Source organism: Podarcis muralis, chromosome 9 (genome assembly GCF_964188315.1).
Source record: "Podarcis muralis chromosome 9, rPodMur119.hap1.1, whole genome shotgun sequence".
NCBI lineage: Eukaryota > Metazoa > Chordata > Lepidosauria > Squamata > Lacertidae > Podarcis > Podarcis muralis.
Window position 1 is genome coordinate 77,916,950 of NC_135663.1, and position 14,294 is coordinate 77,931,243.

Sequence of the window (14,294 nt, forward strand, 5' to 3'; positions counted from 1 at the left end):
CTGCAGCGGTAATTGATGGAACTGATGCCGTATATATCCAAACCAACTTGACCGAGGTTCATATGCAGGAGCTCATATTGTGGTGCACACAGGCAGGTGAGTTACGTTCTCTCTGTTATTCATATGCAATTAATGTATTTTTCGTTTGCAGATCCGAGAGCAAAACCTGCAAGACATTAAAACTGCTGGCCCACAGTCACAGGTTCTTTCTGGGGTTGTTGTGGACAGGAGCCTCGTTCAGGTGAGCACATAGCCTGCTTAAAATACAAACTTAGAGTTACTTTATAGTACATTCCTGCTGTCACCTAATGTATCACTATGAAATTATTCTTTAATCGGCAGAAGTTAACTGTTTATAAGGTAAGTTTTAGAGGTAACATTTTGCTGTCTTTGCAACCATGTTTAGGGTCAGAAACCCAGTGGGAAGCATGTTATTAGCAGTTATACTGCCTTTGGTGCTGGTTGCAGTGCATGAGAGACACCAAGGCTGCTTCTCTGTGGGCTAAAAACCCACTCTTGACTAGTCAGACTTTGTGTCGCAGCTGTAGTGAAAAAGCTGCTGAGTCCAAAGCCATTATTGCTACAGTACATTTAATCAGCAATGAACTCTTTATTGCAAACTTTCTTTTTAGGACATATTCATTTGAAGATACTGTCTTACCTTTATAGTTTTTAAATAGGTTTAATGTATGCTTTTTCAGAGAAAGCATAGAACCAAATGACTTCACTCAGTAGATTTTAGAGATTCAAAAGGTAGCCCAATTATTATTTTTATTGTACTTATATGCAGTTTGACTAGTCATCATCATGGCCAGGGAATTTTTCAAGTTGGGGTTAGTGTATACTGGTGCATGTTGCTTCATTGCCATTGCTTCTGTATCACAATTTACTGTTTTTCTGCATGATATTTATCCCATGCCATAATGCTTTACGCTGATGATCTAAAGCCCGAGCTTGGTTTGCTCTGTTCACTCAATTTACTGTTGCAGGATGCTCCCCTCTCAGACTGTACGGAAACAATTGAAGGGCTCGATCCCACAGAGCAGGCCTTTAATCCCGCTAAATCTGTCTCTGTTAGAAAGGTACTTACTGCCATGTCATAACTGCTCTAAGTTCTGTTGTTTACCTTTCACTTTTACCTCTTTCTTGCCCTGGGTTGTAGCTTATATTTCTTTGTAAATGTTAAGAAGGTTATACGATTCTACAAATTATGCATGTGTTTATGTTTGATACATTTTATTTTTTTTAAAGAAATAAAGTCAGTCTTATTCCTTTTATGATCATGGATAGCATATGGAAAATTGTATGGTTCTCAGTGTAGTTTTGTTTATGCATGGTCTTTGTTAAGTAACCTGGTTACATCAGTGTAATACCCAAAATATCCACAGGCTTAGCCAAAAATTAAAGCAGCACAAATACGTAAAGCACGATTGTAGCTGTTTTCATGTCATGGGTGTTGTATATGGATGAATCTCAAATGGTACTGCCTCTGAAGATTGAGCCATTTGCTACCTAAAGTCATTTTTCAGATTGTACTGGCCAAATTTCACATGAGAACCCATGTATCTGAAATTGTGAAAAATCATAAAATGTAACATGGCAGTAAGCTTTAAAGTAGTCTCGTTTCTGGCATGTAACCATATGGGACAATCTTCTACAAACACCCCCCTATATCAGGTAGTCCAATTACAGTGAAAGGGACTACATCACATCAGACATTTACACATATATGAATCAGCCCTAAGTTACTCTTCTCAAACTAATAGCATCACTTTGGTCATCTCTGACGTGGCCCTGTTGTGCTCTTCTCCTCTGCTACATGAATGTGGAGAAAGGGAAATATTAGGCCTTACTGCTTAAATTTCTCTCCACAGAGTTTACACTCATGTGCATATATACCTGCCAATCTGGGATAACATTCGTGGCATCATAAAGTAGACTGTATTGCATGAAGACTTATAATTTGTTCGTCTTTAAGGTGTCTGGAGCCACAAGAGTAGATCATACTAGAAATTGAAAAATTAAAGCAGTCAGTTCCATGCATTCGTTGTGCCTTATTTGTCAGCTTTTCAGAGATCTTCATGATTCTATTAGTTTGTATTTGTATAGAATATTATGAAGGACAGTTGAGTTGTAAAGTATTAGTTAGCCTTGTTCTTCCTCTTGCAGTGGAGTCAAGGGCTGCTTGCTTTGGGATAGCTTTGTGCTACAGCTTGATAGCAGTCTGCTAATTTAAGAAGTAGACATCATTTTTGAGGACATCTTGAGTCATACACTAATTTCACAGAATTTCTAGAGGCCTTCCACATGCTAGGAGAGTGTCAATTAGAGCATTCAGCAAAGTGAAGTGGACCTCTGTGTTAGCCACTACCTACAAGACTGCTTGTTTCTTCTCCAGACACAGAAATGCCCTCGACAGCCTTCTCTGTGTGCTTTTCAAACTCTGCTCCTGTTCTGCATGCTAAAAAGAGGCACACAAATAAGGTCCCTGGTGGCCCTCAACTAGCTTTGGCAACTCTGAACGCCCCAAATTCCGTACCACACACAGAATAGAATCTTTTTCACAGAGCAGATCTTCTGTCCTAAGGCTCTCTGTAGCAACCCAATCCTCAGTGATTGCAACTGACAGCCTGGAGATTGAGAAGTTCCTCAGGTTTCGGCTGCCAGAGGAAGTCCCATGCACCATTTGGGTGGCCAAATATCCCTAGAATTTGCCAGTCCACCTGGGTGGCATTCCTGAGATAGCGTGAGAAGAATCAGCAACTGAACACCACAGGACTTACACAGCTTTTCTCATCCCTACAAGATGGACTCTGCATAGATCTTCAGCCTAATAGCCTCTGCAGAATCCTCAAGGCTTTCTAAATGTTCCAGCAAACCTATCAGCTCTAGTATCCTCCATTTCTATAGGGAGCAACTCTCCTTAGTCCACCTGTCCAGCAAAGATCTGGGATCTCAACAAAGTGCTTCTAGCACTCCAGAAACCACAGTTGAATCACTGAAGCGTTCCATATTGTGTCTCTGAAAGTGATATTTTGGCTCTGATTGCTATGACACAGGTTAGTGAGCTCTGACATACTTCAGCTGGCTAAACATCTCCACATTTCACAAAGAAAAGTGTGGTGGGCTCCTATTGGAGAGATGTTTGCAGATGACTCAGTCTTGATAGTGCACTCTGAGGAAACGCTACTCGTCAACCATTTTGTCCGTTTGGTCTTGTCATCAGCCTGACAAAGACCAACATTTTTGCTCAGGAGGCAACAAGCACTCCACATGTCAGCATTGGTAACCAAACGCCTAAGGTGGTAGACAATTTTGTCTACCTGGGCTCCACCATAACCAGTAACCTTCCCATCAACACTGAACTGGACAAACGTATTGGTAAGGCAGCTATGACGATGGCTTGCCTCTCCAAAAGGGTATGGAGAATGTGATGCTAGTGACCAATACCAAGATGAAGGTCTACCAGGCTTGTGTGTTGAGCTTTATGGGCAGCATGCAGTGGGTCAGGAAGATTTGGACATCACATGGCAGGACAGAGTCTCAAACAAAGATGTGCTCTCCTAAGACCACATTCACAACCTGTTTGCACTTCTGTCTCAGTGACGTCTGGACTGACTTGGTCATATCCACACAATGGAAGATGGCAGGAATCCATAAGAACGTGCTCTTCAGGCACTAGACCTGTTACAAAGTTGTCCGCAAAAGTGACATGAAGGCTGGCAACCTTAACCCCGCTGTGTGGGAATCCCTTGCAGGCAATGTCATTGCCCAGAGGCAGACAGGTAGGATATCCACAGCAGCGACTCCTGGGAGCAGAGCAGAGAGAAGAAACATCATGGTGCACCTATAGCAGCGAAACCAGAGACATGACTTTCCTGTACCAGTCTCTGATACATCCACAGCAGGCACTGTAACTCTCCAGTGGTTTACCCCCGGAGGTGCATTCTTCCATTGCCTCCCAAGAAAAATGGATGCCAGCAATTATAAAAACTTAATTTTATTTATGCCTTGATAATTTTATTACGTTTACAGTTTTAAAAAGTTGTTTCTATTACAACTTTTTTGTTCTTTTATGTAAAATGCTTATAGTTGGGTTAAAAACAGCAACCAAGTCTTGCTAAATATGGACCAGCACCCTGTTCTCACAGTGGCTGACCAGATGCCTATGGGAAGCTGGCATGTAGGACCCAAGTGCAAAGCATTTCCCCCTGCTAGGCTTTCCAGCAACTTATATTCAGAATCATACAGCCTCTAACCATGGAGGCAGAGTGTAACTAACCATCATGTCTCGTGGCCATTAATAAAAGCCATCCAAGTTGCTGGCCATCACTACTTCCTGCTGGGGCATGTTCCATAGTTTCAGCTATGCTGAAGTACTTTTGTTTCTGGGTCCCAAATCCTCCAACATTGTTTCACTGGATGTTCTTGAGTTCTAGTGTTACGTGAGAGGGAGAAAAACTTCTCTAGCCACTTGCTCCATGCCACGTGTAATTTCATACCCTACTATCATGTCACCTCTTGCTTGTTTTCTCTCTAAGCTGACCACACTCCCCGCCTCTCCTCATATGCAATTTGCTTCATCCCCTTGATCATTTTGGCTGCCCTTTTCTGAACCCTTTCCACCTCTACAATATCCCTTTTGAGGTGATGTGACCAGAACTGTACACAGCATTCCAAATTCTGTCACGCCATAGATTTATATAACTGCTTTATGATATTGATGGATTTGTTTTTAGTTGCTTTTCTAATGATCCATAGCATGGAATTCTCCTTTTTCACAGCTGCTTCACACCGGGTCAACATCTTCCTCAAGCTCTCCCCTACAACCCCAGGGTCTCGTTCCTGGTCAGTCAGTGCCAGTTCAGTCCCCATGAGGATATATGTGGAATTTTCTGGCATTACTTTGCATCTTTTTACATTGAATTACATTGTCCTGGCTCTTCTCCTCAGACTTGGCCATTGACTTCTTAGAGTTTTTAAAGGTTCATTTATGAAGTCAGTACAGTGTCCCAACATTGGTCTACAGCTTACAAGCATTTCAATATATGACCGGGCTGAGCTAAGACATTGGAATTGGTCTTATCCCAAGATGAACTGGCCAGTTTCCAGTGCTTCATTGATAGTAGTATTGATCAATATAGTTGACTGCCTTTTCTAGCCTACCTTTCCCCCCCAGTTGATATTTTTATTAAAGTTTTCTTGGTTTACAAAGGTATGTGCAATGTCTCTTTTCTAGCCTACTTAAAAAGTAACTTTTCATATGTCCACAAAAAAGGAAAACCGAACATAGTAAGAAATTTGTTTAAAAGGATGAAACTGAATATGAATTTCCGAGCACAATTCAGAGTGTTGGTGCTGACCTTTAAAGCCCTGAATGGCCTCAGTCATGTATATCTGAAGGAGCGTCTCCCCATCGTTCAGCCCAGACACTGAGGTCCAGCTCCGAGGGCCTTCTGGCGGTTCCCTCGCTGTGAGAAGCCAAGTTACAGGGAACCAGGCAGAGGGCCTTCTCGGTAGTGGTGCCCACCCTGTGGAACACCCTCCCTTCAGATGTGAAGGAAATAAGCAGCTATCCTATCTTTAAAAGACATCTGAAGGCAGCCCTGTTTAGGGAAGTTTTTAATATTTAATGCTGTATTGTTTTTAACACTCTATTGGGAGCTGCCCAGAGTGGCTGGGGAAACTCAGCCAGATGGGCGGGGTATAAATAATAAATTATTATTATTATTATTATTATTATTATTATTATTATTAACAAAATTGTATGTAATCATAATTTATAAAAATCAAGGTTGGTTAGTTATTAGTATTGTAGAATAGGGTTACATCTTTTGAGTGACAAAGTGTAACTTCAAATATTGAAATAAAATATTAAAAGTGACAAAAATATTGTTGATTAGTTGACTGCCATAGGAAGTGTCTCAGAATTAGAGCATCCTCTGATATCTGACTCCTTTCACAGTTTATTTATTTTCCCTCTCCTGCTCATCCACCTTTTTTACTGCTGGAATCTAAGCTCAGGGAACAGATATCTGAGTTCTCTACCGGTCAACAAGAGCATCCTCTAGTATCTTCCAACAAGGTTTGGGCACTCGGGGATATGAGCCAGAAATGAGCCTTGGAAATCTGAAGAGAAGAGTCTGAAATTCTCTAGCTCATCTGATATATGCCCTTCATGGAGTATTAGGTCTGACAAGATGTATCTGCCATCTTTCCTGGGGGAAACTGAGTATTTTGTTTCTTCCTGGGAATGATTTCCTTCTGTGTGGGGTGTTAATATGTTGTCCTTCAATGGCTGAGACCGACATATTTTCCCACATGATTTGGTGAGCTCCACACTACTGCCTTGCTCTTTCTGTAAGTTTAAAAGTACCTGAAAGAGTGAAAGAACAATATAGCCCGGCTTTTGTGTTATTTGAGTCCACGTCCTGGAAGAAGTGCCCTCCTTTGCAGGACTATGGGTCTTGTTCCCCACAGGGTAAGAATAAAGAAGAATGAGGGACTGCTCTTCCAAATAAAGATACCTGTGGTCACTGACGTTAAATGTTCTTGTGCCTCCAGTGCAAATTATGACAAAGATGTAATTCTATAGCACACATTTAAAACGTGGCTATGGACCTTGTCAAGATTTTTCACCCAGTGGAAGTGTAAAAGGGAATTTCTGGTCAGTATTGCACAAGAGGAAAGTCCATAGAGGAAAGCCTTCCCTGAAGGCCTGTCCCCACTTTTGAATGTTCTGGACAAGTTTAATTTGGACTTGTAGCTGAACCTTTTAACAGTTTGGTTCCCACTGCTTCCCAAGGGGTGCTTTTAAATATTGTGTAGTGATGCTATATTTTGTTGTGCTGCTTAAGAGTGGATATAGTGTGGCAGAAACACTGATGTTTGTGTGATGCTATCCCTGAAATGCCTGTTCTCATGTAGTGGGTTAAATGAGTATTATTATTGTTACCATTAGTAATTTGTTATGTGTGTAGGCAGTCTTTCACCTGAAAACTCTTCACAAGTTTGGAACTCATTAGTCTTGCTCTATTGCGGAATGTAGTCATGATGCAATAACCATGCGATAAAATGGATATTCTTACTTTCTCTAAATGAAAATCTTTTCAGTCTTGTTTTCTTAATCAGATTTTGAATAATTTCTTCCATTGTTTTAGCCCTCAGGCATTGTTAGGGCACTGTATATTATTTCATGAGAAACATTTATTTTCTTCCAACTAGGGAGAATTGGTGACAGCATCAAAGGCAATAATTGAGAAGGAGTACCAACCACGAGTAATCGTAAGCACAACAGGACCAAACCCCTTCAACAAGTTCACAGACCAAGAACTAGAAGAGTATCGCAGAGAAGTAGAAAGGAAACAGAGGCAGTCAGGTTTGTGTCTACCTAACTCTAACTTTCCTTACCACGGTGTCAATAGACTTCGGATATCATAGAATCATAGAGTTGGAAGAGACCACAAGGGCCATCGAGTCCAACCCCCTGCCAAGCAGGAAACACCACCAGAGCACTCCTGACATATGGTTGTCAAGCCTCTGCTGAAAGACCTCCAAAGAAGGAGACTCCACCACACTCCTTGGCAGCAAATTCCACTGTCAAACAGCTCTTACTGTCAGGAAGTTCTTCCTAATGTTTAGGTGGAATCTTCTTTCTTGTAGTTTGGATCCATTGCTCCGTGTCCGCTTCTCTGGAGCAGCAGAAAACAGCCTTTCTCCCTCCTCTATGTGACATCCTTTTATATATTTGAACATGGCTATCATATCACCCCTTAACCTCCTCTTCTCCAGGCTAAACATGCCCAGCTCCCTTAGCCGTTCCTCATAAGGCATCGTTTCCAGGCCTTTGACCATTTTGGTTGCCCTCCTCTGGACACGTTCCAGTTTGTCAGTGTCCTTCTTGAACTGTGGTGCCCAGAACTGGACACAGTACTCCAGGTGAGGTCTGACCAGAGCAGAATACAGTGGCACTATTACTTCCCTTGATCTAGATGCTATACTCCTATTGATGAGGCCCAGAATTGCATTGGCTTTTTTAGCTGCCGCGTCACACTGTTGGCTCATGTCAAGTTTGTGGTCAACCAAGACTCCTAGATCCTTTTCACATGTACTGCTCTCAAGCCAGGTGTCACCCATCTTGTATTTGTGCCTCTCATTTTTTTTGCCCAAGTGCAATACTTTACATTTCTCCCTGTTAAAATTCATCTTGTTTGTTTTGGCCCAGTTCTCTAATCTGTCAAGGTCGTTTTGAAGTGTGATCCTGTCCTCTGGGGTGTTAGCCACCCCTCCCAGTTTGGTGTCATCTGCATATGTAGTTTATGTGCCAGGCTTCCCTTATAAGTTTCCTTTGTGTTGATTCTCATCATACCTCGGCGGTTGTACTGTGACATTTGCCCAACCTGCACAATGTACCAAGCAGTTACAGGAGCGGCCCTGGCAGAAACATTCTGTATTGCTGCCCTGCTTCTTGCTTGAGACAAAGGAGGAGTGTTGGCGGTAGGCTTCTTGTTGGCTAGGGCAAGCAACACATTATCTTGCAGACAACTTCAGTGATAAGAAACAAGCAATGTTAAACTAAACACTCATTTATTGCTGCTACTGTAGTTCATTTTTTCTGCCGGAAGCACAGAGTTTGGAGACTTGGTTGCTCTTTCATGTTGAAGTTGAAATGGTTTTTGTATAGATTTCCTTACTTGATGATATTGCTGAGCTCGAAAAGCAAAAAATAATAGGACTGTGATCTTAAAACATTCATAATCAAATTCCATTGCAATTCTGTTACTTCATTTATGAATTGCTTCTTACAAAGGAGGGGTTCGTTACCTCCAGCTAATCTGGGCCATTCCAGTTTGACTCATCCCAAATCACACCCACCTGTCAATCAATGAAGTCACTTAGTGATGTTACTGGGAGCAGAGTTCAGTCTGCTGGGTATTGCTTCACCAGCACATCAGCATGTTCCCTGCAGGGACAGTGCTGGCAGAGGAGACTCCTACAGAGAACAGGATTGAACGCTACACTCATCAGCTGGTGAGTGGAGGCTTCAATCCTGCCATGTGGAATCTGCGGGGAATGCACTGGTGAAGCAGACCCCTGCAGAGGGCAGAATTGAATTCTCCACGAAGCCGATGGATGGAGTGGGGAAGCAGGCTTCCTCACCCCACCATGTGGGTTAATTCTGACAGCTGAATGGCCTTGACCAGCTGTCAAAACTGGCCCATGGGTTGGAGATTAGAAAGAAATCTGGCATTCAGAGCCAAAAATTCCCCACCCCTGCTATAAAGCATCTCAAAGCTATTTCCCAATACAATAAAACATATACAGAAAAGCTATTTGAACCCACAAAGCAGCAACAAGGGCGGGGGGGGGGGGGGAGAGAGAATATCCTGCTGAGCCTAGTACTGCCCATTGTTCTATGTTTTCAGTAACTCTAGACGTACTCACACATTGCACTGAATACAGGTACAAGCAATCTCAGTGCATGTACAGATGTTTGTGTAAGAGTGTACATTTGTTGATTTGTGAAGCTCAGCTATTGTGTACACAGGTATAAAATAGTACACTTACTGGATATAACATTCTGGCATCCCTTGTGAAAAATGTTTTTCAGACAAAATGGATGTGGTTTAGAAACTTCAAGTAGTAAAGCATAATAATTTGGTATAAGTTAAAAATCATACGACTTAACATTATTGGGACACCCAGAAATTTTGAACAAGTTGACCCAGCAATTGAAGACTCTGTTATTCTTGTGTGTTTAATGCATGAGATACTTCAGCTTAAACTGATTGTCTTTATAATGGTTACTGATTACATTTTTATCCAGGCCTTCTTGGACCCCAGGGTGGCATATATGTTCTCTCTTTGCCTACTTTATTTTCAGTGCAACTTTGTGAAGCAGATTAGGCTGAGAGAGACTGAGCCCAAGGCCAGTCAGTCATTTTCGTGGCTGCGTAGGGATCAGTCTCCCAAGCATGAAATGCTTGCCACTGCACAACAGTTGTTCCCTTCCTTGTACTTGAGCTTTGAACAAAAATTGCCTCTCCTTTAGGATGATTTTTGTCTTTTGCATTACTATAAGGGACGCAGGTGGCATTGTGGTCTAAACCACAGAACCTAGGGCTTGCTGATCAGAAGGTTGGCGGTTCAAATCCCCGCAACGGGGTGAGCTCCTGTTGGGTCCCAGCTCCTGCCAACCTAGCAGTTCGAAAGCACATCAGAGTGCAAGTAGGTAAATAGGTACCGCTCTGGCGGGAAGGTAAACGGCATTTCCATGCGCTGCTCTGGTTCGCCAGAAGTGGCTTAGTCATGCTGGCCACATGACCTGGAAAAACTGTCTGCGGACAAACATCGGCTCCCTCGGCCAGTAAAGTGAGATGAGCACCGCAATTCCAGAGTCGTCTGTGACTGGACCTAGCGGTCGGGGGTACCTTTACCTTTAAGAAACAATGGGATTCAGTTTGCAGGGTGGTTGAGGGTGAGAAAATGAACACATTTGCATTGCCAAGGCAACTAGACATGCCTTGTAACCCCAGGCTGATTGTTCTTAGTTGACTAGTTGGGTAGAAAGAGGATGGAGAATTGCACGTCAGTACATAGCTTTTCAGGGACGCAGGTGGTGCTGTGGGTAAAACCTCAGTGCCTAGGACTTGCCGATCGTATGGCCGGCGGTTCGAATCCCCGTGGCGGGGTGAGCTCCCGTCGTTCGGTCCCAGCTCCTGCCCACCTAGCAGTTCGAAAGCACCCCTAAGTGCAAGTAGATAAATAGGTACCGCTTTATAGCGGGAAGGAAACGGCGTTTCTGTGCGCTGCGCTGGCCCGCCAGAGCAGCTTCGTCACGCTGGCCATGTGACCCGGAAGTGTCTCCGGACAGCGCTGGCTCCCGGCCTCTTAAGCGAGATGAGCACGCAACCCCAGAGTCGGTCACGACTGGCCTGTACGGGCAGGGGTACCTTTACCTTTACCTTTACATAGCTTTTCAGCAGCAGCTACACACAGTTGAACTAACGTTGACAAAAATCTTTACTGCTCAGTGTGGCAGGCAATGAAGCTGCCAGCTGGGCGAGACCAGTCCAGTTTGTGAATATCTTCGCTTTAGTTTATGGTTGGCCATGTTCCTTAATTGCTTCCTGCTAGAGAGGCTTCCGCTGAACAAAGTTCCTTGCAATAGTCATTTATGGTTTTTTTTTCTGTGATCTGTAGTAGCTGGACTAATCTGGAATCCTTAACAGTTTGTGTTTATAATTTATATAATGTTCCATTCATTGCCTCCTGTGAATTTCAGATGTCATCAGCCACAGTAAATTCTAAAATGAAACATCAAACTTCCCTATCTATTTTAACATAGGGCACAATTAGTAGCACATTTTTGCTCAGTTGCACTCGTGTTTCCTTTACATTAGAAACAGCTTCTGAACAGAGTTCTTCATTAAAAGTTAAGATCCTTTATGCACAATTATGTGAATTGTGAGAGTGATCTGTTTAACCTTGTCTGTACTCTTACATTTTGTAGAAGATTCAGACGATGCCAGACAGCAGAGGGAGAGGAGCTCTATGGAGCACCCGGCTGCTTGCACTCCACCCAGCACTCCAGTGAAACTGGAGGAAGGTATGTCCCCTGGAGCTAAGAGTTTGTGTAGCTGCACCTCTGTGTTCATGTTTCAGTTGATATCAGATAAAAAGGTGTTCATCTATTTTATTCTGTAGAGCAACATATAGCTAAATGTGCTAGTGGTTGTGTTCGCAATAATAAAGAAATGTGCACTGAGAACACAAGGACTGCCTGATTGGGCAAGACCACGCTCTGTCTCGTGTGACATGGAAAGTGATGGCCATCTCCTTTTGTTAGCTCCTGATTAAGTGGCATAACGTCCAATAGAGTTATCAGTAGTTTTCTTTCATGAATTGCTTTATTCTTTTAAAAAGCCATCTTAGCTAGCTAGGAATATCAACTTTTAATTTGTGGATTATTTACACATTTTGTCCTTTATCTGCTGCCAGTAGTGTCATCGAGTGATCCTGAGTTCTTGTGTTGTGAAGGAAGGAGGTTTTTCTTTATATCTGCACTGTACACAACTTTGTAAACCTCTGTCCTGTTTCTGTTAAGTTTTTTTCAACAGAAAAGCCACTAGGGCTTTAAGCTTTCTTCATAGGGAAGATTTTCCAGCACTGGATCTCTTCGGTTGCACTCTTATGCAACTTTCTCACCTCTTTGGCACTCTCTTCAAGCGGTGGTCTCCCAAAACTGGACACAGTATTTCCAAATTCTCTATTCCATAATGGCAATAGAAACTTCCTTTGGATCATTTCCAGCTTCGAGTGTAACTTTTTCATTGCTTGTGGGATCAGGAAGAGTCAACTTCAGAGCCCCTTTTAATATCCTGTTCCTAGTTAACTTGGGAGTAACTGCTGTTTGTGAGATTTACTTCCAAGTAAATTGGCACAGGATCATGCTGTTAAAAAACTTAACATAGCTAAATAGGAACATAGCTAAATAGAAAAGGGAGACTGAATGGGAAATCACATAATAGCTTTTTGGATGGTCAAATTAACAAAGTCACAAGAATAGAATTTACAAATTTGCTGAAATTAAAATGATGCTACAGAATTTTGAAATTATTTCTTTGCACTGAGGTTCCCAGAGTGTCCTTTCATGACTCTTGATCATTAATAGCCAGCCACTCTGCCATTATCTCTCCCCTCTCCAGTTCTCCTCTTCATTGAAACTTTCATTGGCAGAAATGCTCGTCAGCAGTTGATCTTGAACCTTTTGTTTTAGGATTTGATCTCACAGCTGGCTACTAGGAAATATCTATGCTACCAAATAGTAGCTGCCTACCAAACCAGGCACAAGTTGTAGAATGCCATCCATCAGGATATTAGTGAAGCTAATGTCCCAATGTGTGCCAGTGAGCAGGATCACTGTGCTCAGCAACTCTTAAGTACCCCTGAGCAGTAGTGGGCACCACTGCTTTGCTGATCTGGCTTCCCAACACTGCTCATCACTGCCAGTTATCAAGAGGGGGAGGGGCAAGTGGCAGGAAGCGCAGTGCAAGTGCAGCGGCAGAACCCCTTAACACTGCTGCACCAGGCTCCCCACAGCTGTCTCCCTTTCTCTTGGTAACTGGCAATGCCACACCAACCACTGCTGCACCTGAGCTCCACTTACCAACAAAAGGAGATTTCACTTCCAGAGGGACGCAGGTCTTGGATATATGGACTCCTGTCTAGAGCTGTTTCCATTGTTGAAATGCAAGGGGAAATCTTCCTGCCCAAATGGGTTTTTGGATCATGCAAATTTTTTTTAGCAAATTCTGCTTGGTGGTTGCACATTTCTTAAGCATTATTGTAATTGGATTACACCTCTACTCATAGGTTTCAAAGTTAAAAGATTTGATTTCTTTAAGGTCTCTGCTTAATGAGAGCAAGACCAGACCTATTGTTGCAGTGAATTGGTAAAAATAAGTTGAGTACTCAAACCAGGTGTAATCTAAGATGTGTTCAGTGTTTCCCTTTTACCCTGGATTTTATCACTTGTCTGTTACAAAGTTGTCTCTTCACACCACCTCATTCTGTATTTTATAAGAATGGTAGTGACCATTCTTTTAATATAACACAATGGCTGTGATGGATGTATAGATTCTCTACTTGTGCTTTTTTCTTCTTGTGGCTGCGTTACAAACAGGAGGTGGATATGCTAAAGAGTACCTGTTGCCATAGTAAGTATCATCCCATCCCTGTTCCTGCCGCTTTATCCTGACTTCTCTGTGCTGTGCTTCATTCTCTTGCATATTTTGTGGTGTTTCCTCCCTCTGTTGGTTTGGTCAGCCTTTACATAGTTTGAAGTCTGCTTAACTATTTCAGTTGCTTTACCAGAACAAAGAGATCAGAGGTACATTAAGAAAAATACAGTCTGTATTAGACTTGAGTGTGACTTGGTAGCCATATGTATAAAACACTCCAAGTAGATGTTCACATACTGATTTTGACTCCAAACCATTGATTTATCCTGTAAAGCAGAGCATAAGGTAGTGTTGCATTGCTCCTTATATCAATGACAACAAACTAAAATCACCTTAAGAGACAAAAGGATGTTTCAAAGAGGCTCATCTCTTCATGATTGTGTGTTTTCCTAAGTGTTCTTAGTGGCGCGTTGCCTGTTGTGAGAAGGGAGCCTCTTGTCAAGCTCTCTTCAAGCTGAGGAGCACAAAGAAGAGAAGACGGTAGACAGTGCAAATCTGGTAGCCTGTATTTCTCTTAAAATGCCTCCATAACAGCACTCCACATACATTTCT

At 42.5% G+C, this 14,294-nt stretch overlaps 1 protein-coding gene across 8 annotated transcripts in view; it reads left to right on the plus strand.

The window, feature by feature from the left end:
• ADD1 (adducin 1) overlaps positions 1-14,294 on the plus strand; it is a 48,214-nt gene that overhangs the window by 28,972 nt on the left and 4,948 nt on the right. For 3 of the 8 annotated variants that reach the window (XM_028744607.2, XM_028744609.2, XM_028744608.2), the window contains exons 12-15: positions 152-241; positions 990-1,082; positions 7,225-7,378; positions 11,513-11,608. In XM_028744607.2, coding sequence (XP_028600440.2) covers positions 152-241; positions 990-1,082; positions 7,225-7,378; positions 11,513-11,608 — 433 coding nt within the window. Of the gene's footprint in view, positions 1-151; positions 242-989; positions 1,083-7,224; positions 7,379-11,512; positions 11,609-13,684; positions 13,720-14,294 lie in introns of those variants that run through there. The other 5 variants (XM_028744614.2, XM_028744615.2, XM_028744612.2 and 2 more) reach the window with 4 other exon arrangements.